Source organism: Enhydra lutris, unplaced genomic scaffold, assembly GCF_002288905.1.
Source record: "Enhydra lutris kenyoni isolate GAN:26980312 unplaced genomic scaffold, ASM228890v2 scaffoldscaffold46, whole genome shotgun sequence".
Taxonomy (NCBI): domain Eukaryota; kingdom Metazoa; phylum Chordata; class Mammalia; order Carnivora; family Mustelidae; genus Enhydra; species Enhydra lutris.
The window spans coordinates 8,553,177-8,577,416 of record NW_019154130.1 but is presented as its reverse complement, the minus strand read 5'-3'; the positions used below and the strand labels follow the sequence as shown (position 1 = coordinate 8,577,416).

Genomic DNA, 24,240 nt, shown 5'->3' with positions numbered 1-24,240 from the left:
GACTAGAAACATAAAAATTAAATGCAATGAATGATCTTTGACGAGATTCTCCTGGATCTAGTCTGGGGGCAGGGGAGGGGTGGAGGGTGGAGAGAGACTCAACTGCTTCTAAAGCCATTACTGAAATAATAAGGGAAGTCTGAATACAGACAGTATATTATATATTTGACAATATTATTAAAGCAAGGTTAAAATGTATTACTCTTAATGATTCTGTAGCTGTCCAGAAAGCCCTTGTTTCTCTGCCATACACACAGAAGTATTTAAAGGTGCAAATAAGGGCCCCTGGCGGGCATAGTCAGTAGAGCATGCAGACTCTTGATCCCGGCATTGTGAGTTCGAGCCCCACGTTGGGTGTGGAGCGTACTCAAAAATAAAATCTCTAAAAAAATTTTTTTAATAAAATAAAATAAAGATAAAAATAAATATCCTGATTATCTGCAACTTATTTTCAAAAAATTCAGGGGGGAAAAAAGTATATACACAAACATACTCAGAAAGAGCAAACGTGACAAAACGCTGGCAGGTGAAGAGAATGTGCGTGTCCACTATATTCACCTTTCACCTTCTCTGCAGGTCAGACATTAAAAAAAAAAAAAAAAAAAATTGAGGAAAAAGGGGGAAAAAAAAAATCACACCAATTCTCTAGTCCTGGTTCTGCCACTGACAAGCCGTGAGACCAGCTAACTAACTTAACCTCTGTGCCTCAGCTTACTCATCTGCAAAATGAAGGTAATTGTGGAACTTATTCCCAGGCCGTCGGGAAAATTAAATACAATGATATGTGCCCAGTGCGTGGTGCAATGGCCTGGTACATATGTCAAGTCCTCAGTCACGTCTGCTATCAGCAGCAGCGGCATTATCATATGCTCTCCAACCAAACTCTTACAGCCCAAATATCACACAGCTTTAAGTTAGAAGCCTGTGCTGAGGTAAATCCTTAGGACTGAAAGATCCATTCCTTGAACTGAAACACAAGGGCGCATGGGTGGCTCAGTTGGTTAAGCGTCTACCTTCAGCTCAGGTCAATGATCCCGGGGTCCTGGGATCCAGCCCCGCATCGGGCTCTCTGCTCAGCAAGAAGTCTGCTTCTCCCTCTCCCCCACCCCCTGCTCGTGCTCTCACGCGCATGCACTCTCTCAAATAAATAAGTAAAATCTTAAAAAAGAAGAACACAAGTAAAAGCTAAGGACAGGGGCTCCTCAAAAAAACTAACCTAACCCAAAAAGATATTTCCCAAGTCCCAAAGGGGATCCTAAATAAATCAACCAGTTTATCCAACCCTCTATTGTGGGACACTGAGTTGTTTTTAGTTTAAAGTTTTTTGAACAGTATGACCAGCATCCTGTTACATGTCTCTATGAGCAAGTGTGACAGAATTTTTCTAGAAACTGACTTTCTCTTATGTACTTATTCCCTTTCCTCTAGATTATTCGAGGAGCTATAACTCTAATGCTTTATGAATCTGCTTTTATTATTTTTTTTAATTAATAAGTAAGTAAATTATGTTGGCCATTAAAAGGAAGAATTAGATCAGCAGAGAACTCAAAAACTTTAAAAAGGAAGTTGCAGAATAGCAGATATATTATAAGACCATGTATATGAATTCTAAAAACACACAAACCAACTTTATATTGTTCACAATAGCACCAAGACAGTACAAGTATAAAAACACATTCAGGAAGGATATATGCCAACCTCTCGATGGTGGTTTCCTCTGGGGAAAGAGGGAGGAGAACGGGACTGGGCAGGGGAACAAAAGGGACCACAACTTCCTCAGTGATGTTAATTACTTGAAAAAGAAAACTGATCTGAAGTAACTCTGAGAAAGCAATTTTCCCAAAAAGAAATCAACAGAAGGAAAAGGAAAAATGCAAGCCACCAGGTTCAGGATGACTAGAACCAGGATGGAGCACTGTGTGGCTTAAGGACTTGCAACACTCTGTCCACCTCACCCTCAGGGGTTTCCTCAAGGGAGAAGAAGTGCCCATGATGACACCCCTTTTGCCGCATTCCCACATGCCCACTCTCAGGAGGCCACGCCTGAGCCTTGCAAGCGGGCTTGAGTCGCATCTGACACGTAGACCAGGCCTCACCACAGGCCCACAGGCAGGCCTTCAAACTCTCAATGAGGGCAGCAAGTTGTCCTGGAGGGGTTTCAACATTTCCTACCGGAAAAACCCTTCCAGCATTCTCTTTTTCTTCCAACTTACCTGACGGAAAGGGTGAAGTCTCCAGGGTTGCTTTTACTGGGCCTCGCTAAAAAACTGCCATCAACGCCTCTTGTCAACAGCAGGTTTTCGGCCTCCACGCCAGTGATGTTTGGGTGAAACCATCTTGAGTGAGAGAAAAATAGAGCAATGAAAACCAAAATTCTCCAGAAATTCTCCAGAAAGCACTACTTTCCACACCATGACAGCTAAAATGCCCATGAATAGAGTAGCTAATAAAAATATAAAATAGGACCTTCCCTTCCTCTTACCCCTCTTCTCTTTAATCACCGCCCCCCTCCTTGACTTCCTCTTGGAAGGATCCCGGGATCCGCTAGCGTAGTCAGTGGGGCCAGGGGCATGGTCAGTGGGACTGGGGATGGGGGTATGGGTATGAAGCCGAGCCCAAGCCCTGAAAAATAGTCCGTATGGTCAGGAGATTGAACACATGGAGTAGAATTAAACAAGTAAAGAAAGAAACTAGTGAATAAATAAACATATTAAGGATAATGAGAGCCAGGTTTCTCACTATTAGAGAGGGGATACAAATATGGAAAGGGGAAAACCAGAATAAACCAGATTAGAATTGGAGGCAATATAAACTCTAGTTTTTTAATACACATAAAGAGATGGCTACAGAAATACAGATGTATGGTTCTGTGCAAGTCTATGTGCTTTTGTGCATGCAGATGCATACGTTATCTTCCTAGTTCTCTCTTCCAAAAGGGCTTGGAAGCAATGATACCCCAGAAGCCATCAGCATAACCAGCCCCGTTATCATGATTTCTAAATACCAATACCATTCTCCAACAAAAGGAACTGGGTTCCTTGGAGAAAGAGCTGATTCCAGGTCTGGGGCACTAAAAAAGTAAGATGAGCTTGGAGTACCTTACATGCCACAGTGCCCCGCTCAGCGGGCAGCCTGCTTCTCCCTCCCCCCTCTGCCCCTCCCCCTCCTAGAGCTCTGGCTCTCTCTCTCAAATAAACAAATAAAATCTTAAACAAAAAATACATGGGACAAAGGGAAAGCTCTTTGCAATAGAATCACAAAGAATAATATATAAGCAGTATAGAATATATAATATTCTATATATATATATGTAATATATAAGCAGTATAGAAGGTATAAGAGGATTAGAAAATCACCAGTTGGTAACCAGCACATGAATGATTCAGGCAAGAATCATCAGAGGACACTAAAATTGGTGGGTGAACATTTCAGGAAGGATGGTATTTACAACAACTCAAAGAACCTCCCTACAAAATGCTTATTAATTAACAAATAACAAATATTCATGAACCTCATAGTGGAGAACTTGACAGACTCTATCTTAACCAGTTGATGAAAGTTAACGTCACCGGTTATGGATTAAACTGGCATCATGTGCCTCCTGACGACACGCACTGAGAACACATGCCATTTCTGTGCTATTCCTGCCAAAAATGCATTACCTAATCGAATTCGGAGGAACATCGGACAAACCCCAAGTGCATGACATTCCACAAACTCACTGGCACGTACTCCTCAAAAATGTCAAAACTGTGAAGGGGGAGGGGACAGCCAAGAAAGAACTTTCCAGATTACAGGCCAGAAACAGGACACAAGAATACACTGCATGGTTCTTTCTGGGTGTTATCACTGACCAGGGGGAGGCAGAAATTTGATAATAATACTATTATAATGTAAATTTCCTGATTTTGACAAGCATACTGTTAACTATGTCTGTGTCTCTGTTTTTAGGAAATACACACTGAAGTATTTTAGAGTAACAAGACATCATATCTGGTACTTACTCTCAAATGGTTCAGACTGAAGTTATACAGTGTGTATATATATATGGGGGGAGGCAAATGTGTACAATGTTAGCTGCTAAATCTGGGTTAAAAGTACACCGAAGTTGTATTATTCTTACAACATTTGTATAAATTTGAATTATTTCAGAATAAAAAGTTTTTAAAAACACACAAATAGGGACACCTGGGTGGCTCAGTGGGTTAAAGCCTCTGCCTTCGGCTCAGGTCATGATCCCAGAACCACGGTTCTGGGATGTAGCCCAGCATCGGGCTCTCTGCTCAGTAGGGAGCCTGCTTCCCCCGCCCCCCCGCCTCTGCTTCCCTCTCTGCCTGCTTGTGATCTCTGTCAAATAAATAAATAAAATCTTTAAAAACAAACAGGGCGCCTGGGTGGCTGGGTCAGTTGAGCCGCTGCCTTCGGCTCGGGTCATGGTCCTGCGGTCCTGGGATCGAGTTCCGCATCGGGCTCTCTTCTCGGCGGGAAGCCTGCTTCTCCCCCTCTCTCTGCCTGCCTCCCTGCCTACTTGTGATCTCTGTCTGTCAAATAAATAAATAAATCTTTAAAAAAACACACACACACAAAAATAACGAAGTCCACCATGAATGCCATCCACTTCAGAGAATTCCTCTCTAGTTCCCAGCAAGATTTCCTTCATGGATTCCAAAAGTCACCAAGATTTGTGGTAAAAAGAGTAATTTCTGAAGTCAAATTATCTGACCTTTTAGGCTAATTCAATACTCCAGGGAACGTACATCATTATTAAACGCAGAGTCCTGGCACTGATAATCAAATGAACTTTCAAGAGACTTCTCTACAAATATTGGCCCAATTACAGTGTGTTAGGACAGTGAAGGAGAGAAAAGGCAAGAGGGAAGAGCTGTCATAAATCATTCATTAAGGGCACGGAGAGCTCTGCAGCCTTGTGATTAGGGCTCCACTCACCCAGACCCAGGTGCACATCTGAGCTCTACCGCTTACTAGCTCATGACCCGGGCAAGTTCTTTCCTCCTCGGACTCAGCGTCCTCAAAAAGACAAGGATTGATCATTTTTTTCTGCAAAGATAATTCTTATGTTCCATTTAAGAATAAACTGAGAATCCATACAGTATGGTATCATTCAGCCATTATAAGTAACAAATTACTGGGAGCACCTGGATGGCTCAGTTGGTTCAGCAATAGACTCTTGGTTTTGGATCGGGTCAGGAGCTTGGGGTCATGGGATCGAGCCCCACATTGGGCTCCATACTCAACACAGTGTCTGCTTGAGCAATTCTCTCTCTCCTTCTCCTTCTGCCCCTCCCCTTGCTTGTGTTTTTTCTCTCTCAAATAAATAAATAAGCAAAATCATAAAAAAAAAAGTAATGAAGTACTGATAAATGCTACAGTTTAGATGAACCTCAGAAATATTAGGCTAAAGGAAAGAAACCAGACACAAGAGGCCACATGTTCTATGATTCCATTGATGTGAAGTGTCCAGAATAAGCAAATCCATAGACAGAAAATAGATTAGTGCTTGCTTTGAGAAGGTGGATAGCTAATAGGTACAGGGTTTCTTTTGGAGGTGGTGGGAATGTCCTAAGATTATAGTGCAGTATGTGAATATACTAAAAACCACTGAGCTGTGTCCTTTAAATATGTATGGTATGTGAATGATATCTCATTAAAGCTATTCAAAAAAAAAAAGAATAGGGGCTGGGCAAAAAATAAAATAAATAAAAAATGAAAATAAAAAAGAATAAACTGGGATAATAAAAAAGAGGGCTTACTAAATTCACTCATGCCACAAACAGTGGATACCCAACACAGGCTATGAGGACCGCATGCCAGTTATCAGAATAACCCTGCCCTCAAGAGGGTTTCTTTGCAATGGAGAGATTTAAAAAAAAAAAAGGTAACTAAATAAAATGTCACGTGGTGATAACTGCTACAAGAGGAATAAAGTAATGGAGCACCTTGGTGTCTCAGTCAGTTGAGCACCCAACCCTTGACTCTCTTGGTTTCAGCTCAGGTCATGATCTCAGAGTCGTAAGATCAAGACCAGAAACCAGGCTCCCTGCTCAGCGGGGAATCTGCTGGAGATTCTCTCTTTCTCCCTCTCTCTGCCCCTCTGCTCCTCCCCCAACTCATGTACTCTCACTAACAAATTAATAAATTAAATCCTAAAAAAAAAAAAAAAAAAAAGGTGTGGCACCTGGGTGGCTCAGTCACTTGGGCTGCTGCCTTCATCTTAGGTTGTGATCCCGGAGTCCTGGGATCAAGCCCATATCAAGCTCCGTATTTGGCAGGGAATCTGCTTCTCCCTCTCCCTCTGCCCCTCTCCCCTGCTCATTCTCTCTCTCACACACACTCCCTCTGTCAAATAAAATAAATAAAATCTTTTTTAAAAATTTAGGGGTGCCTGGGTGGCTCAGTGGGTTAAAGCCTCTGCCTTCAGCTCGGGTCATGATCCCAGGGTCCTGGGATCGAGCCCCGCATCAGGCTCTCTGCTCGGCAGGGAGCCTGCTTCCTCCTCTCTCTCTGCCTGTCTCTCTGCCTACTTGTGATCTCCTCTCTCTCTCTCTGTCAAATAAATAAATAAAATCTTTTTTAAAAAATTTTTTTTAAAAAGAGGAAGAAAGCAGCGAGAGGGAATGCTTATATAGGCTACAGGGGAGGTGGGGTTCAGTGATAAGGTAACATCTGACAAGACGTCAAAGAAGCATGGCAGCAACATGCCTGTTTACAGGAGAGGGACATACCAGGCAATGGGCGGACAGTATATGACACGTATGCAAGAGGCCAGTGTGGTTGGGGCAAAATGGGCAAGGGACAGACAGGCAGAGGAGGCCAGTGAGGTAATGAAAAGCCAGACGATGTAGGGCCTTGGAGACACTATAAAAACTTCAACCTTTATTTTTTGTGAAATGGTTAAGGACTGGAAGGTTTAGGCAGAGGAGCAACACGATCTGACTTACATTTTTAAATCACCTTTCAAACTACTGCACAGGGAAAACACACAAGTTAGTTAAGAAAGCCACTGTGAGGGGCGCCTGGGTGGCTCGGTGGGTTGGGCCGCTGCCTTCGGCTCAGGTCATGATCTCGGGGTCCTGGGATCGAGTCCCGCATCGGGCTCTCTGCTCAGCAGGGAGCCTGCTTCTCTCTCTCTCTGTCTGCCTCTCTGCCTACTTGTGATCTCTGTCAAATAAATAAATAAAATATTAAAAAAAAAAAAGAAAAAAAAGAAAGCCACTGTGATAAACAATCCAGACAAGAAATGATGGTAAAAGGACCAAGGTGGCAGCAGTGGAAGGAGTGATAAAAGTCCAACTAGGATTATCTTCAGGGTAGACAAGAGGATTTCCTAAAGGATTATACATGGAATGGGAAAGAAAAAAGTAAGAAGACTCCTAGGTTTGGAGTCTAGTCAACTAGAAGGTTGGAAACATGGAAAGGGGGGCGCCTGGGTGGCTCAGCAGGTTAAGTCTCTGCCTTCAGCTCAGGTCATGATCTCAGGGTCCTGGGATCGAGCCCCCTATCGGGCTCTCTGCTCAGCGGGGAGCCTGCTTCCCCCTCTCTCTCTGCCTGCATCTCTGCCTACTTGCCATCTCTGTCAGATAAATAAATAAAATCTTTAAAAAAAAAAAAGCTCTAGCAGATAAAAAAAAAAAACATGGAAAGGGTAGGGAGAGCAAAATCAAGGGTTAGATTTGGTATGTGTTAAGTTCAAGATGCTTAGTTGTCCAAGTGTTGGTGTACACTAAGCACTAAATGTTAGATATTATTATTGACAATCATAACAATAAATGTAAGGTTGTTCTGACAAGGAATAATCTATCAACATTCCTGCTGTTTACATTAACTGAAATTCATCTTATTTTTACTTTTTCCTACACCATCTCACTAGTGTTTTAGGGGAATCTAAACATCATTCTGACTGGCCTTGAGAAAAATCCCAAGGGCTACAGCTAGACAGCCCTCATTCACATCCCAGCTCTGTGAACATGGGCTAGTGATTTCACTTTCCTGTTAACTATTCCAGAAAATGGACATAGTAACAAATACATGTGTGCAAACACACTACTGCCTCCAGGAACACAGACACGTGGAATCCTCCTGATCTACACCCCAATATTTTTCATTTACCACAGCTTGAAGATCCTTCTGTGGCAGTACATTCTTTTTAATGGCTACACAATAGTCCATCGTGTGAATATACTCGCAAGAATTTAATCCCCATTACAGGACATTTATAGTTTGCCTAGGTTTTGTTATTGCAAATAATGCAGCAGAGGGGCACAGCAGAGGGGCTCAGTCGGTTAAGCGTCCGACTCTTAGTTTTGGCTCAGGTCATGATCTCAGGGTTGTAAGAGATCAGTGGGGAGTGGGCTTGGATTCCTGCCCTCTGCCGCTCCCCCAGTGCGCTCGCTTTCTCTAAAATAAATAAATCTTTAAAAAAAAAAAAAAAAAGACAAGGGGAGTAGGTGCTGGACCCGAGCAGAGCTGAAGCAGGAGGCACAGGCCAGCTTGGCAAGCAGAAACCATGTCACTGTTCGGGAAACTGTTTAGAGCAGGAGGGGGTAAGGCCAGCAAGGGCAGCCTGACCCCTCAGGATGCCATCCAGGGGCTGTGGGACATGTTGGAGATGCCAAGTAGGAGGAAGGAATTCCTGGAGATGAAGTTGGAGGAGGAGCTGACCGCCACCAAGAAGCCCGGCACAGAAAGAAGCCCGTGGGGCCTCCAGGCACCGAAGCGCAGGAAGAGGTACAGAAAGCAGCTGGCGCAGATCGATGGCACACTATCCACCATCGAGTTTCAGCGGGAGGCCCTGGAGAACGCCAGGACCAACACAGAAGTGCTCAAGAACATGGGCTCTGCTGCTAAGACCATGAAGGCTGCCCACGACAACACGGCCATCGACAAAGTTGATGAGTTAAGGCAGGACATTGCTGACCAGCAAGAACTTGCAAAGGAGCTTTCAACAGCTATTTCAAAACCTGTAGGATATGGAGAAGGGTTTGATGAGGAGGAGCTCATGGCAGAATTAGAAGAATTAGAACAGAAAGAACTAGACAAGAATTTGCTGGAAATCAGTGGACCCGCAACAGTCCCTCTACCAAATGTTCCCTCTATAACCTCACCATCAAAACCCAGCAAGAAGAAGGAAGAGAAAGAGGATGACATGAAGGAACTGGAGAACTGGGCTGGATCCATTTAACTGGTCCAGTGTAGTCCAGACAGACTCTGGTGGGCTGTGCAGTGGACAGGTGCGTGGGGGTGGGGAGGGGGGAGGACATGTGCAGGCAGGTTCCATCACTCCTGAAACTCCCTCCAAAGCAGTAGGGCTGCATCACTGCTCACTCTCCGCATAGCACGCTCTGCACCCAGCAGGACGGGGAGAGGGGCAAGGGCGGGGGTGGGGGGTGGGGTGGGAGATGCCTGCTGTTTATAATGTTGAATTTCTGCAAAATAAACTGTATTTGCAAATCCAAAAAAAAAAAAAAATCAATACAGCAGAAGACATCCTTTACAATCATTATTATACACTTTTTCAAGTACATCCGTAAATTGGATTTTCAGAAAATTGCTTTGGCAAGAGTTTGCCTTTCACTTTGACAAATCTCCCCAGCGGCACTCAAAAGAAGGTGCCAGTTTCGACTCCCATAAATTGAGTGTGAAAGCCCCTGTTTTCTCTCACTTTTGCCAATACTGCATATATTACCAAATTTTTTCATCTTGGTCGATCTGATTCATGGAAAAAAGTACCATTCTAGTTTGCATTTCTGTGTGACACTAAGCACTTTTTTATGTTTTCAGAGCCCCTTTTTCTTCCTTTTCTGTGAGTTGTCAGTTTCTCATTGTTCGCTTTCTCTTGCATTTTTTTCCGTCTTACTGATTTACAGGAGCCCTTGAAATAACCAGAAAATGATTCTTTATTATATGCGTGGCAAATATTCATCTTAGCTTTTTGCACTTTTCATTGTTTGTGGTATTCTTTTTCCACAGAAATTCACCTTGGCATGGTTAAATTTATCAGGTTTTTCCTTTATGATTTTGGGGTTTCTCACTATGCTTAGAAAAACTTAATTCATAGCACTGTTGTGAGACACAAATAAGTTAATACACATAAAATGCTTAGCACAGAACCAGCCCTTAAGAGTTTCACCTTTGGAACTAGGAATTTAGTTTTTAGGCCGAATAAAATACTTACAACAAAGGCACAGATTTTCACAGGACCCTGCAAGGTGTGGCCCTAACCTAATTCTCTCTCTCTCTCTCTCTCTCTTTTTTGTTTAAGATTTATTTATTTATGAGAGAGAGAGAGAAAAAGATTGAGCATGAGAGGGTAGGGGGGAGAGGGAGAAGGAGAGAGAATCTTAAGCAGACTCCCTACTGACCACATAGCCACAACCCCGAGATCATGATCTCAACCAAAATCGAGAGTCAGATGCTTAACGGACTGAGCCACCCAACTGCCCTCCAACCTGACTCTCTTATTCTGGTGACTTCTCTGTTTTCTTCAAGTATGCCCCATGTGGCCTTCGCACGTGCTTTTCTTCAGACGCTCCCATCTCACCTTTTCACAGCACCCTGAGCGTCCCCTGGGTGATATCAACATGAAATCTAATCACACATTCATCCGAATACCAGGTTAAAGACTTTACTGGCAGCTCCCAAGAGAGAGAACCTGTCTGCTACCGTACCAATGTGTACCTCCAGCTCCACACAAAGGGGCTAACACATGATTCTTTAAATATTTGTGATTAGAAAGGAAGGACAAAAGCAGACGTTGTGGGAGATGGGAACGCCTGTCAGGGCTCTTCCACATCCGTAGTTCCCCATTGATATAGGTCATAAGTGGCGTCACAAGAGGCTGTCAGAAGAGAAGTGTCAGCTGGCAAAGGCTCTCTTCAGACCTACCCCACTAGCTCTTCCAAAAAAAAAAAAAAATTATTTCTAGTACACAATTTTTATCCAATTTGTAGTGCTAAGGTGGTTATCTTCCCTTATCTGTATGGTTACAATTTTAATATTTTTTCCAAAGCAGAGGCACTTGGGTAGCTCAGTCGGTTGAGTGTCTGCCTTCAGCTCAGGTCATGATCTCAGGGTCCTGGGATCTGAGCCCTTGGGTCGGGGTCTCTGCTCAGCAAAGAGTCTGCTCCTCCCTCTCCCTCTGGCCCTGCCCTCTCTCGGGTGTGTGTATGTGCACACATGCTCTCTAAAATAAATAAATAACATCTTAAAAAAAAAAAGAATTTCCTTATGCACAGGTCCAGGACACCTTGTGCATAAGGCAAAAATGTGTCCCAAAGCCTCCCAAAGCATTAGAAAAACCCTAAATTTGATATCTTAACTATACCAGGAGGGAAAGAACTCTTGGTCTGCTTCTCTGTGTCTCTGTTACCACTCTTGCACCTTTACAGTACTTCCCCCAGCTTTGTTGTGTGCCCCTCATCTGTAAATGTGCAGGTGTTCATAACCATGGTAACAAATACATATTAAAAAACAAATGAGATGCTTGGGTGGCTCAGTCGGTTAAGCACTTGACTCCTGATTGCATCTCAGGTCATGATCTCAGGGTCATGAGATCCAGCCCCATAATGGGCTCTGCACTGGGCGTGGAACCTGCTTAAGATTCTTTCTCCCTTAGGGTGCCTGGGTGGCTCAGTTGTTAAGCGTCTATCTTCAGCTCAGGTCATAATCCCAAAATCCTGGGATTGAGCCCCACACCAGGCTCCCTGCTCCATGGGAAGCCTGCTTCTCCCTCTCCCACTTCCCCTGTTTCCTCTCTTGCTGTGTCTCGATCTGTCAAATAAATAAATAAAATCTTTAAAAAAAAAAAAAGAAAAAGATTCTCTCTCCCTCTCTCTCTGCCCCTCCCTCACCTTGCACTATCTCTAAAACAAAACAGGGGCTCAGGGTTCTTTCTATAGGACAAGCTAAATAAAGTAGACCACATTGTGCACCCCCATAAACAAACCCCATTTAAAGCAATGAAATTTTATATTTAATCGGGACATTGGAAGAAAAGAACCAAAGTCATAAACATCGCTACAAAGTTTGGCAACCATTCTACCAGGGTTCTGGTAGACAGAATATAAACTGTTTAGTTTTCGGCTTTAATTTATGAGTCAGAAGAAAATATAATTTTCTTTCTATTAAGTGCATTTTTTAAAAATCACACCTATATTCTGGATTTGTTTTTCCCTTCAACAAAGCCAGTAAGCAAACATATTTGAAAGAAATATATGTATTTTCATTTACTAATATGAGTTGCATTTTTCTAAACATATTAAATATTTTTCCCCTTCCTAATTATTTGGATTGGAGAAGGTCAGGATAAGGCACAGGTTTATGTTTTTGCATCTTGCAATTTAATTCGGAAAGAAATATTTCAAAGTACGTAAAAAATATATATATTTCTGTATCTGTTTTTAAAAAGCTACTGCTGTATAAAACTGAGGTATAACTTTATTTTTTTTTAAGATTTTATTTATTTTATTTATTTAACAGAGAAAGACACAGCAAGAGCAGGAACCCGAGCACGAGCAAGAGAAGTGGAAGAGGGAAAAATGGGCTCTGCACTGAGCAGGGAGCCCGACGCAGGACGCGATCCCAGGACCCAGGGATTCTGACCTGAGCCAAAGGCAGATGCTTAAGCATCTTAAGCCACCCGGGTGCCCCTGAAGTATAACTTTAAATGTCCCTGTTATGCAATTAGCAAGCATCTTACTACAGTAAAGACTGGATATGCCAAGAACCATCAATGGGTGCTAAGTCTAGGGAGAAACTGGGGGGGGGGGCGGTGAGCAGGATACCTGCATGGTCTTACACTGTGTCTTCATCAACCACTGATTAGTTACAAGGGAAAAAATATGGGGCGCCTGGGTGTCTCAGTTGGTTAAGCATCTGCCTTTGGCTTAGGTCATGATCCCAGAGTCCTGGGATCGAGTTCCACATCCATTTCCTAGCTCAGTGGGGAGCCTGTTTCTCCCTCTGCCAGCTGCTCCCCCTGCTTATGCTCGCTCGCTCTCTCTCTCTCCCTCTGACAAATAAATAAAATCTTTACCAAGAAAGAAAAAAAGAGAGAAAATATTATACAAAGGAGAAAATGGACAAACGCTTAACCAGGTAGTCACTGATAATTAACATCACCAGTAGACATCATGCATCTCGAGATACGATACTCCAGAAGAATACAGTATCGCCTACATAGTACTCTGGCTGAAATCTAGTAATGATGAAACAAATTCAAAATGAGAAATATTTTATTTTAAGAGGGGAAGGGGGAGAGATCACTAGCATAAAAGACAAAAGGTTGTAGAAGTATTCTGGATTAAAGAGATCTAACAACTAAATACAACTGAATCCCGTACTAGAAGAAGAAAAAAAAAAAATGCTATGAAGGACATGATTGGGTCAACTGGCACAGCTGGAATACAACAGGTTAGATAAAAGGATTATTACCGGGGCGCCTGGGTGGCTCAGTGGGTTAAAACCTCTGCCTTCGGCTCGGGTCATGATCCCAGGGTTCTGGGATCAAGCCCCGCACTGAGCTCTCTGCTCAGCAGGGAGCCTGCTTCCTCCACTCTCTCTGCCTGCCTCTCTGCCTACTTGTGATCTCTGTCAAATAAATAAATAAAATCTTAAAAAAAAAAAAAAAGGATTATTACCGATGGTAAAATTACTAGTTAAAAATTTTAAAAGATGGGGTGCCTGGCAGGTAAGTGTCTGCCGTCAGCTCAGGTCATGATCCCAGGATCCTGGGATCGAGCCCCATGTCAGGCTCCCTGCTCAGTGGGGAGCCTGTTTCTCCCTCTCCCTCTGCCTACTTGTTCTCTCTCTCTCCCCTCTGTTAAATAAATAAATAAAAATCTTATTTTAAAAAGATAACTTTATTCTTAGAAAATAAACACAAGTATTTAGGAGCAAAGGGCTATGATTTATGTAATTTATCTTCAAATTTTGAAGAAAAAATTATACAATATTATATATGTGTATTTACACACACACACACACACACACACACACACACAACGTGAAGCAAATGGGATGGGAAGTTAACAGTTGTAAATCTGGGTAAATGGTATTCCATCCATATGCATGTTCTTTGCATTATTCTTATTCTTATAATTTTTCTCAAAGTTTGAAACAAATTCCAAGTAAAGTTAAAAATTATTTTAAAATTTTCTGAAAAATCCATTTGCTCAAGACACCAGCATGATTCCCATCATCAGTGAGTTATCCATCCTTATCCCTGAAGCTGGCTATACTAGGTACCAAAAAGGGGTGACAGGGAGAAGACAGAGATGAGAACTTACATGGAGAGAGAGTATGGGGACAGAAAGAAGACAGATTTATAGTTTTACTACCAATAATATTATATATTTAAATAAGAACTTACAAATTATGAAATCAAGAAGATCTCTCCACGCTTATTACAAAGGCTTTTTTTCAGCAATTGTGAACCAGTTCCGACAGCAAGAACAAAATAATGTTGTATTGGCTATCATACTTTATGGCTGGTTAAAATTACGGTAACATTTACTGAATGCCATGTGCCAATGTAACCATTACATTCTCCTATTTACTTCTAAAAGTTTCTAAAGCAGGATCTAAACCCACATCTTGTCTTATTGTAACCACATGTTCTCACCTTTGCATGTTTCACAGAAATATCGCTTACATAAAGTATCCTGCTGGTGCTGAAGGTGCAAAAGATATTATAAATTGACTTCCACTGCGGAAAGTGTATGTAAACACCACTCTACCCATCACGTAGATTGACAAGAGGAGATAAGGCCAACGGTTGTCTCTTTACCCCTTTATTAAATAAACTCTATTATCTCCTTTACAACTTACAATTATACCGATCATGTTATTAAGAATGAACAGAGGAGGGTGATGTTTACATGGGAAACTGTAACCAGCATTTAAAACAAAGACCGGACAGAGCAAGGGCTTAATAAACATTGGCTATCACCTTTGTTAGCATTATTATTACTGGTGGAAAACAGCAGGAAAGATTCTTCTCAGGCATAATTATGTCAGTATCACACAGGCCACTCTGACATATGTATCATTTATGTTACACTGCCTTTTAATAAACAACTTCAGGGTTCAGGGGCTATCCCTACATTATTTCAAATAGCATATAATTAGAAATTAAAAAGTTCTAGTCCATAACCTATGTACTTGAGAGCTTTGATTTATTTTAAACTCTTCTTCCTTAGCAATTTTTTCAAAAAGCACTGGTAATCCCCAAAAACTTTTTCCCACTTACATTTAATATTTGTGTTCAATCACTGATGTGTAGCATGCTTATTACTACTAAGGAGAAGCTGGAGTTCACTCCATCCCTTAGAATTAGGGAGGGTAAAGACAAACAGTAGAATTAATATCATGGGGCTGGCCTCAAGGATTATGAACAATTGTAATATTAGGTACTGAGGCCATACATCTCGAAGCCTGGCCCCATTTCCCACCTGGTGTGAATGTAAGTAGTACAAGTTAGTCTAACCTTAAAAAAAAAAAAAAAAAAAGTAGCATAAATGCATCTGCATTACCTGAAAAGATGGGAAAATGCAAATTAGCAGAACTCCACTTGAGTTTATCAACAAAGTGATTAATACCACGGGTCTAAGGGTATCAGATGAGAAGAGACAGATACATTTCCAGTCCTCCCATGTACATACTAGTCATTTAATTAATGGCTGTTGATGGAATGAAATTGGGGGAGCTGGATAAAAAACAGGTAGGATAAGACATCAGGAGGAAGGAAGTAGAGAAAAAGTCACATGGGCGAGAGGGAAGGAAAAGTGTCCCCCTTTTGCTCATTCCAACATCTGCAAACCTGCCGCCCCTGACAACCCCTTCTAACTGGCCACCTTCTGGCGTTATTACTTAATAAGGGTCTCAGGTCACACATGGCCTAGGCAGGTACCACCCATCTCTTCCAAGTTGCTGAAAGCATGTGTGCACGCACACACACACATACACACCACCACTTGTAAGAAAGAGCCACAAATCAATGTCCAAAACGAAATGCCTAAAACACAGGAGCCTGAGCGAGCTTGAAGAAACAAAAGACAGAATCCCTGCCTGCAGGGGAGTTTACAAACCCAAACAATTTGCTAGGAAATCACACCAGGAATCTAGATAACCACCCACCTCCCTACCCCCAACCCTCCCTGTCTGTGAAGGCAGATTCTGCAAGGCCTTAGCTCTCTGAGGATAGGAACTTATTTATGTCAAGCGAGTCTTTAAAAAAAAAAAAAAAAAAAAAAAAGCTGATGAACCAAAAAGAAAATACAATGATGCTGAATATTTTGTTTTATCTATGCACCCTCTTCCCCCAGTGGTGTGGGGAAACAGTCAAGCAGGCCAATAATTTCAGGAACTTATTCTTATTCAAGGCTGCCATGCTAAGAAGAGAATTTAAACTAGGGATCCAAAGTCTAATTTCAGTTTCTCGACTAAATATAAAGTGACACTGGGTATATCTTTCTTACCAGCTGCTCTGAAAAAATCATTATCTTTGTCCTTGGGGAGAAAGTTTATAGTTTGGTACTTGCTGCAGATTATAAGAATATTCCTCTTTTCTAATTAAATTTTAATATCCTATAGGAAAAGGGTAAGTCATGAAGAATGGGCAGTCAATGGGGACAAGCAGTCTAAGTAACAGAAGCTAGAAAAAAGTTGTTGAGGCAGCTTTTTAATGGTAGCGGATAGCTCTGTCTTTATGATATCTTCTCATGGAACTTCAGTGCTTAGCACCACAGCTCTGACGACAAGGCAACAAAAGCAAACTGCCTCTGAAAGTCTTTCTACAAACGGCTTCTACCTTAGTTCAAAGGCTCTCCCTCACTTGTCTGCTCTCCCCGAGTCCACTCGTGTCTCCTACAATCCTTCCTTCACAGTAGCCAGAGGGATATTTTTAAACTGACCAGCTCATGCCACTCCCCTGATCACATCCTTCTATGGCTTTACGCTGCTCTTAAAATACAATCCAAGCTCCTCGCCATGGTCCACATGACCCTCGAAGACCTCATAAGGTCCTGTGTGGTCCAGTCCTCACCTACCTCCCTAGCATCCCCAGTGTGCTCCCTTCTGCTCTTGAAGTGCTCCAAGAACTTCCCCACCTCAGCCCTTCCACACTCGCTGTTTCCCAACACCTGAACACCGAGGGCCTAGCACAGCGCCTGGCACACAGTAATCCCACAATAATAATTCTTGAGTGAGTGGATCAATGTTTCATTAGAATGGTTCCATGGGGAGGGCCTGGGTGGCTCAGATGGTTAAGCATCTGCCTTCAGCTCAGGTCATGATCTCCAGTTCCTGGGATGGAGCCCCATGTCGGGCTCCCAGCTCAGCAGGGAGTCTGCTTCTCTCCCTCTGCCTCTCTCTCTGCTTGTGCTCTCTCTCTCAAAGGAATAAGTAAAATCTTTAAAAAAAGAAGAAGAAGAAGAAGAATGGTTCCATGGGAGGATAAAGACTTGCATCTAGAATTCACTACCTTTCCAAGCAACATATCCTATGTCTGTATATATTTATGTGTGTATATACAGACATATACAGTGTATTTATATGTATACATGTACATATGTATTCTAAACAGAATATCCTCTCCTGATAAATTTCTATTTCAGTTTGGTACTAGCTTTACCAAACTCATTTGATGCTGACACACAAGTCTGTCTCCCTCTCTGAATTCAATGCTCCTTGCAACCATGAATAACATCTTCCACATTTCAATGTTGTCAAGGACCACGGCACATGTAAGTTTGCAAAATGCACACAACCCTCCGAATCGCAGTAGTGAACTGAGCTCCCATTTAGGGAGTTTGAATCCAGTTCAGGGTGTTAAAGTCTTGGCCACAGTCCACAACTCCCACAGAGAGTGAGCATTTGCCTTGTCTTAAAGGTGAGGCAGTATCTGCCTAGCCTTAGACATGTCAGCGTCAGATGGCAAGTGCTGTCTGTTTCCCAGAGGGAAAGAGGAATAAGGACAGTATCCTATTGTTCTACAGCTGCCTGACAAAGCACACTAAGGCCCACTAGTAACAATCACAAACTTGAGCTGGCTCTGCTTTTTCAGGATCTTGTGTGTTCTCTAAGTCTCTGCACTGACCATGCGCAAGAATGGTAAGTAATCTTAGCAGTGGCCCCTGCCTTTGAGCAGTTCTGGCCAAAACCCGGAGCTGACATCGGGACACAACATTAATGAAGTCATCCCAGTCGCACCTGGGAAGGCCAAAGCCTGTTATTTTTCAGCAAGGCACGTTTACTTACTCCCACAGGAGAGAAACCAACATGGCCACCAGGGAGAGCCTAGGACAAAACGTACTTGACCAGCAACAGATAAACCAAAAGCCTGGAGTCTGAGAACAAGCTAAACATTCCGCTCCTCTCTGGCTCAAGTCACCGTACATCATCTTTCAGAGAACAAAAGCAAATGGAGGGGCGCCTGGGTGGCTCAGTCAGTTAAGCGTCTGCCTTCGGCTCTGGTTATGATCCCAGGGTCCTGGGATCGAGTCCCATGTTGGGCTCCCTGCTCAGCGGGAAGCCTGCTTCTTCTCCTTCTCTCTCCCTCTGCTCCTATCCCTGTTAGTACTCTCTAATAAGTAAACAATCCTAAAAAAAAAAAAAAAAAAGGAAAAGGAAAGGACCTGCCATATGCTGAAAGAGAGCTTGGAGAATGCAGGCAATTTTGTCAGCTGAGCAAGGCAGAGTGGTGCACACCAGCAACCTCAAAAATCTAAATTCGGTACTGCCACCACTGAATCACCTGTAGGGGGGTGGGTGGGGAGTCATTTCATTGTTCACTGCCTTCATTTCCCTACTTACAACGTTGAGAAATAGCAGTATACTGAATATGCTGACATTTTAATTACAGAATGCATACAAAGTCTAATCTTATACACACCAAGAAGAATTATTTTGATAATTAGGCAAAATGAAACTGAGAATAACACTGGTCACTCAGGAGTCAACTCCTGTGGTCACCTCCTCAGAGAGATCATTCCTAAATTCATCAAACTAACATTATCCCCACTTGTTTTGCTTTTTGCCCTCCCAGCAGTTACTACTACCTGAAATTGTAATCTTCATTCGCAGGTTTTTCTTTTCTCTCCCTCTCTCAACCAAATGAATAGCATCTTTGCCAATCTTACTGCTTTATCCTGCCTGGTTCAATAGCTATTTGATTGAATTAATACCAAGGTTAAAAATAATTTGAAAAAGAAAAACAAAGCTGGAAGATGAACATTGATCTCAAACCTTATAATAAAACTACAATAATCAAGACCATGTGTACTGGCATATGGACAGATAAACAGATCAATGAAACAGCATGGATTCCAGAAACAGACCCACATATAAATGGACAACAGATTTTCTACAAAGATACAAATTCAAAAGAAACAGTCTTTTCGACAAACAGTGCTAAAACTGGTTATCTATATGCAAAATATATATATGTACGTGTGCACATACATAAAATCTTCACACCTCACCATATACAAAAATTAACTCAAAGTGTATCATAAACCTATTAGAAAACATTTGGGACCTTGGGTTAATTAAGCAAAGATTCCTTAGCATGATCCATTAAAAAAAAAAATTGAGGGGCACCTGGCTGGCTCAGCGAACAGAGCATATGACTCTCGATCTCTGGGTTGTAAGTTCAAGCCCCATGTGGGGTGTAGAGATTACTTAAAAATAAAATCTTTTTAAATTAATTAATTAATCAATTAACTTAATAAAAATAAAAATTGATAAACTGGATTTCATCAAAATTTAAAACCTCTGTTCTTTCTAAAGGGACTGTTAAAAAAAAAAAAAAACATGAAAAGACAATGGGGCTCAGTCAGCTAAGCATCCAACTCTTGGTTTCGGTTTAGGTCATGATCTCAAGGTTCTGGGATCCAGCCCTGCATCAGGCTCTGCACTCAGGGGGAGTCTGAGGAATCTGCTTGAGGATTCTCTTCCTCTCCCTCTCCCCCTCTCCCCACTCATGGGTGTATGGGTGTGTGTGTGTGTGTGTGTGTGAAATACATAAATAAATATTTTTAAAAGGGGGGGGCACCTGGGTGGCTCAGTTGGTTAAGCATCTGTCTGCCTTTGGCTCAGGTCATAACTTCAGGGTCCTGGGATGGAGTCCTGAACCCTGTTCCCTGCTTAGAAAAGAGTCTGCTTCTCCCTCACCCTCTTGCCCACCACCCCCACCTATGCCTGTGCACTCTCTCTCTCAAATAAATAATATCTTAAAAAAAAAAAAAGATGAAAGACAAACCACAGACTAAGAGAAAATATTTGCAATTCTGATAAAGGACTTGTTTCTAGAATGAAGAATTCTTTTTTTTTTTTTTTAAGATTTTATTTATTTATTTGACAGAGAGAGCAAGAGAGAGCAGAAGCATGGAGGGAGAGGGAGAAGCAGGCTCCCTGCTGAGCAGAGTCTGACCCAAGGGTTCAGATCCCAGGACCTTAAGATCATGACCTGAGCCAAAGACAGATCCTTACCTGACTGAGCCACCCGGGTGCCCCTGGAATAAAGAATTCCTGAATCTCAATTAAAAAATAAATAAATAACTGAATAAAAATGGGGGAAAATATTTGATCAAATAGACATGTCACCAAAGAAAATATACAGATGGCAAATAAGCACATGAAAAGATGATCAACATCATTAGTCACCAAGGAAAATATGAATTAAAACTACAGTGAGGGGATGCCTGGGAGGCTCTGTCAGTTAAGCATCTGCCTTCAGCTCAGATCATGATCCCAGCATCCTGAGATCAAGCCCCACGTCAGGCTACCTGCTCAAGGGGAGTCTGCTTCTCCCTCTCCTCCCCACTTTTGCTCTCTGTTGCCATCTCTCCCTTTTTGTCAAATAAATAAGTAAAATCTTTTAAAAAAAATAAAAAATGAAAACGACAATGAGGGGTGCCTGGGTGGCTCAGTCAGTTAAGTGTCTGTCTTCAGCTCAGGTCATGATCTCAGGGTCTTTACATCTGGCCCTCTGCTCAGCAGGGAGTTTGCTTCTCCCCTGCCCCTGCCCCCATCACTCATACACATGAGGACTTGCTCTCTCTCTCAAATAAATTTTAAAAAATCTTTAAAAAAGAAAACTACAATGAGATACCATGACAGATCCACTAAAATGGCTAAAATTTAGAAATTGACCATACCAAGTGTTGTTAAAGGTGTGGAGTAACTAGAACTCTAATATGCTACTAGTAGAAATATAAATGGTATAACTACTTTGGAAAAGTTTGGCAATTTCTGAAGAAGTTAAATATGCATTAACTAGATGAGCCAGCCATTCCCCCAAGAGGTATTTTGGTAAATACCTCTTGTGCACAAACATTCACAGCAGCTCTATTTGTGACAGCCAAACTCCAGAACATTCCAAATGTTTCCATCAACAGGTGGATGGATAAACAAATGGTAGTACACCCATACGATGGGATATTACCAAGCAATAAAAAGAAATGAACTTTTTGATACATACTACAACATGATGAATCTCAACGTAACTATGCTGAGTATAAGACACCAGACATAAAATTCCATTTATATAAAATTCTAAGATTTGTAAACTAAGGTGTAGTGACAGAAAGCAGAACAGTGATCCCCTGACAAGGAAGGGATTTAAAAAGTCACAAGGAAACATCATACGGGGTGATGGACATGTTCATTATCTTCACGATGATGATGGTTTCATGACTATGTGCATGTATCCAAACATCAAATTGTATGCTAAATATACGTAATCTAATGCATGTCATTTATACCTCAATAAAGCTGGTTAAAGGGGTGCCTGGGTGGCTCAGTGGGTTAAGCCTCTGCCTTCAGCTCAGGTCATGATCTCAGGGTCCTGGGATTGAGCCCTACATCTGGCTCTTTGCTTAGTAGGGAGCCTGCTTCCCCCTCTCTCTCTGCCTGCCTCACTGCCTACTTGTGATCTGTCAAATAAGTAAATAAAATCTTTTTTAAAAAAACCTGGTTAAAAATAATAAAACAGACCTGCAATCTGAAAATATAATAAATAATTTCCAATTACATGTGTTATGTTCACAAGCTGACTTTTTAGGTGGCACGCATTTCTTTTCAATAACATAAGAGGGCCAGAGAAATGGAATGATCTTTGCCACCTGCAGCTTTGGCCATACCCCCAACTTCTCCAATTCTACACTAACAAGCTGGACAATGTAGGGTCTATTACTACTCGGCCCCTTCCCCACTCCCAACCCCCAGTCTTTTTGTCTCCTAAAGAAGCAGATCCTTACTTGTCTGGAACAGCAGACACAAGGAACAAAAGGTTCAATGACTATTTGACAGATTAAAGAATAGACAACTGTTTTATTTAAAAGCTCCCTAAAGAATTAGAACATTTGAGGCTATACACTGTTCCTCTGAAATGCAGTTCTATATTACCCAGATTTGTAAGCACTTGGCCAGGAGACCTGTCCAAATCACTCACTTCCTAAGAGGTTTTGGTTTTGTTTTCTCTCCCTCTTTTCATTCCACAAATAAATAATTTGCAGGTGTATTTTGAGAAGACATGCCCAGTATTTTGAAAATTCTCTCAAATAACCCCAACAGCTTGAAACAGTTTTTCCAATGTCTAAGACAGTGACCATAGCAAGCCAATAAAGGAAAAGACCAAACAATGGGTCTTATGTGTGAATCGTATATAGAGTGGCAATACAAAATAACAGGATTATTTTCTGAAAACAATAGGTCACACTGCAGTTCAACAACAAAATAAGGCTTACAAATGATTAACAATAGTTATAAAATAATAATAGCAACATGGTGATTAAACAGTGGGGATTCTGGCTCCACCACTTATTGGTTCAGTGACTTCAGGCAAGCTGCCTAACTTCTGAAAATCAGTTTACTCATCTTTAGAACCAGGATAATAGAAAGAAGAAGAAGAATTCCTCTTCTCATAAGGTTACAGTGAGAATTAAATGTGTTTTACTTACAGTAAGAGCTAAATAAACGTTAGCTATTAGAAGTATTATTACCTTGAACCTGCAAAGGATCTCATTAATTCACTAATCCTCCTTTGACTCTTAGGTGCAAAATCCTGTCATTTATTAGCATGAAACTTCTGAGCCTCAGTTTCCACATCCGTAAAACGGGGGCGATTAATGTTACCTGACTTTCGAGGCCGTGGTTGAGGATTAGCTAACAAGAGATAGGGCTCCCTTCCCTCCCATCTCCCAAAGCGAAGACCGCGGAGGAAGGAAATACTTCTAATAGCAGCAGATACAGTCAGTTTTTCCATTTCTGACACGTGAGAGGTGGGGGGGAACGGAGGTGCAAAGAGCCACATAAAGGGGTCAAGTTCCCGAGTGAAGCCCCCAAACGCACGCGGGAGGCAGAGTGAGTGACCCAGAGCGGCTCGACTGTCGGGGGCCCGGCCCCGCGCAACTCCCTCCTCTCCCCTCCCGCGTCCCGAGCCGAGGAGCCTCCCCAAGTGAGCGGGGTTATTTCGGAATCACCATGAGGCAATTCTCATGAGGCAATGGGTCAGGAATGCGGCGCCGAGCCGGGCCGCTGGCGTCCGCGGTTCCCTGGGCGGCTCTACCTGCCCGCGTCCTGACGGGCATCCCCAGGGCTGCGGGAGCCGGAACTCGGGGAGGCAGGAAATGAATGGGGACCCGAGAGGTGGGGGCGCGGTGTCGCCGGGCCCCCGGCCCCGGGAGAACGAGAAGTTGAGAGGGAGACTGCCCCCCGCGACCCTGAGCGGGAGTCCGAAGCCCGGCCGGGGCGCCCCCTCCCGGGCCGGGCTGATCGAACGCGGCGGGGGCCGGGCCGAGGCCCGGGCCGGGCCCTCGGGGCTCCTCACCTCCGCGATGTCATGTTCCTCCCGCCCTCCGGCTCCGCGACGGACCCGCTCCTTGCTCAGGCTCTGCTGGGCCCGGTCACATCGGGCTGGCCCGAGGGAGGCCCGCTCGGGACCGGACAGGGAGGCAGAGCCAGCCCGCCGCGCGCAGACCCCCCTCCAGGCCTGGGGATCCCGGAGACTGTGCAGCCGCCCCCCAAGCTCGGTTCGCTCCTCCTCCTCCCCCGCCTATCCCCACCGGCGCTGCCGTGACGTCACCCCGCGCGACGCCCGCCGCCACTTCCTGCTCCCACTCCGCCCGAGACTGAGCGGCGGCTGCTAATGGCAGTTCATAGTCTCCGTGGAGCCGCCGCGACGCAGTTAGCAAAGCACTTGCACCCTCCTTTAGACCCGGGCTG

At 43.0% G+C, this 24,240-nt stretch overlaps 1 protein-coding gene and 1 pseudogene across 1 annotated transcript in view; one reads left to right on the top strand and one right to left on the bottom strand.

Annotated features, from left to right (window-relative positions):
• Window positions 1-24,028, bottom strand: part of LOC111156454 (protein tyrosine phosphatase, non-receptor type 11) — a 91,344-nt gene extending 67,316 nt beyond the window's left edge. Inside the window, exons 1-2 of the mRNA XM_022517374.1 lie at window positions 23,846-24,028; window positions 2,214-2,336 (exon numbers count right to left, since the gene is read on the bottom strand). Of these exons, the coding sequence (XP_022373082.1) occupies window positions 2,214-2,336; window positions 23,846-23,859 (137 nt within the window). The 5' untranslated portion in view covers window positions 23,860-24,028. The remainder of the gene's footprint in view (window positions 1-2,213; window positions 2,337-23,845) is intronic.
• On the top strand, window positions 8,525-9,199 carry LOC111156455 (annotated as a pseudogene).
• Window positions 24,029-24,240: the final 212 nt, after the last annotated feature.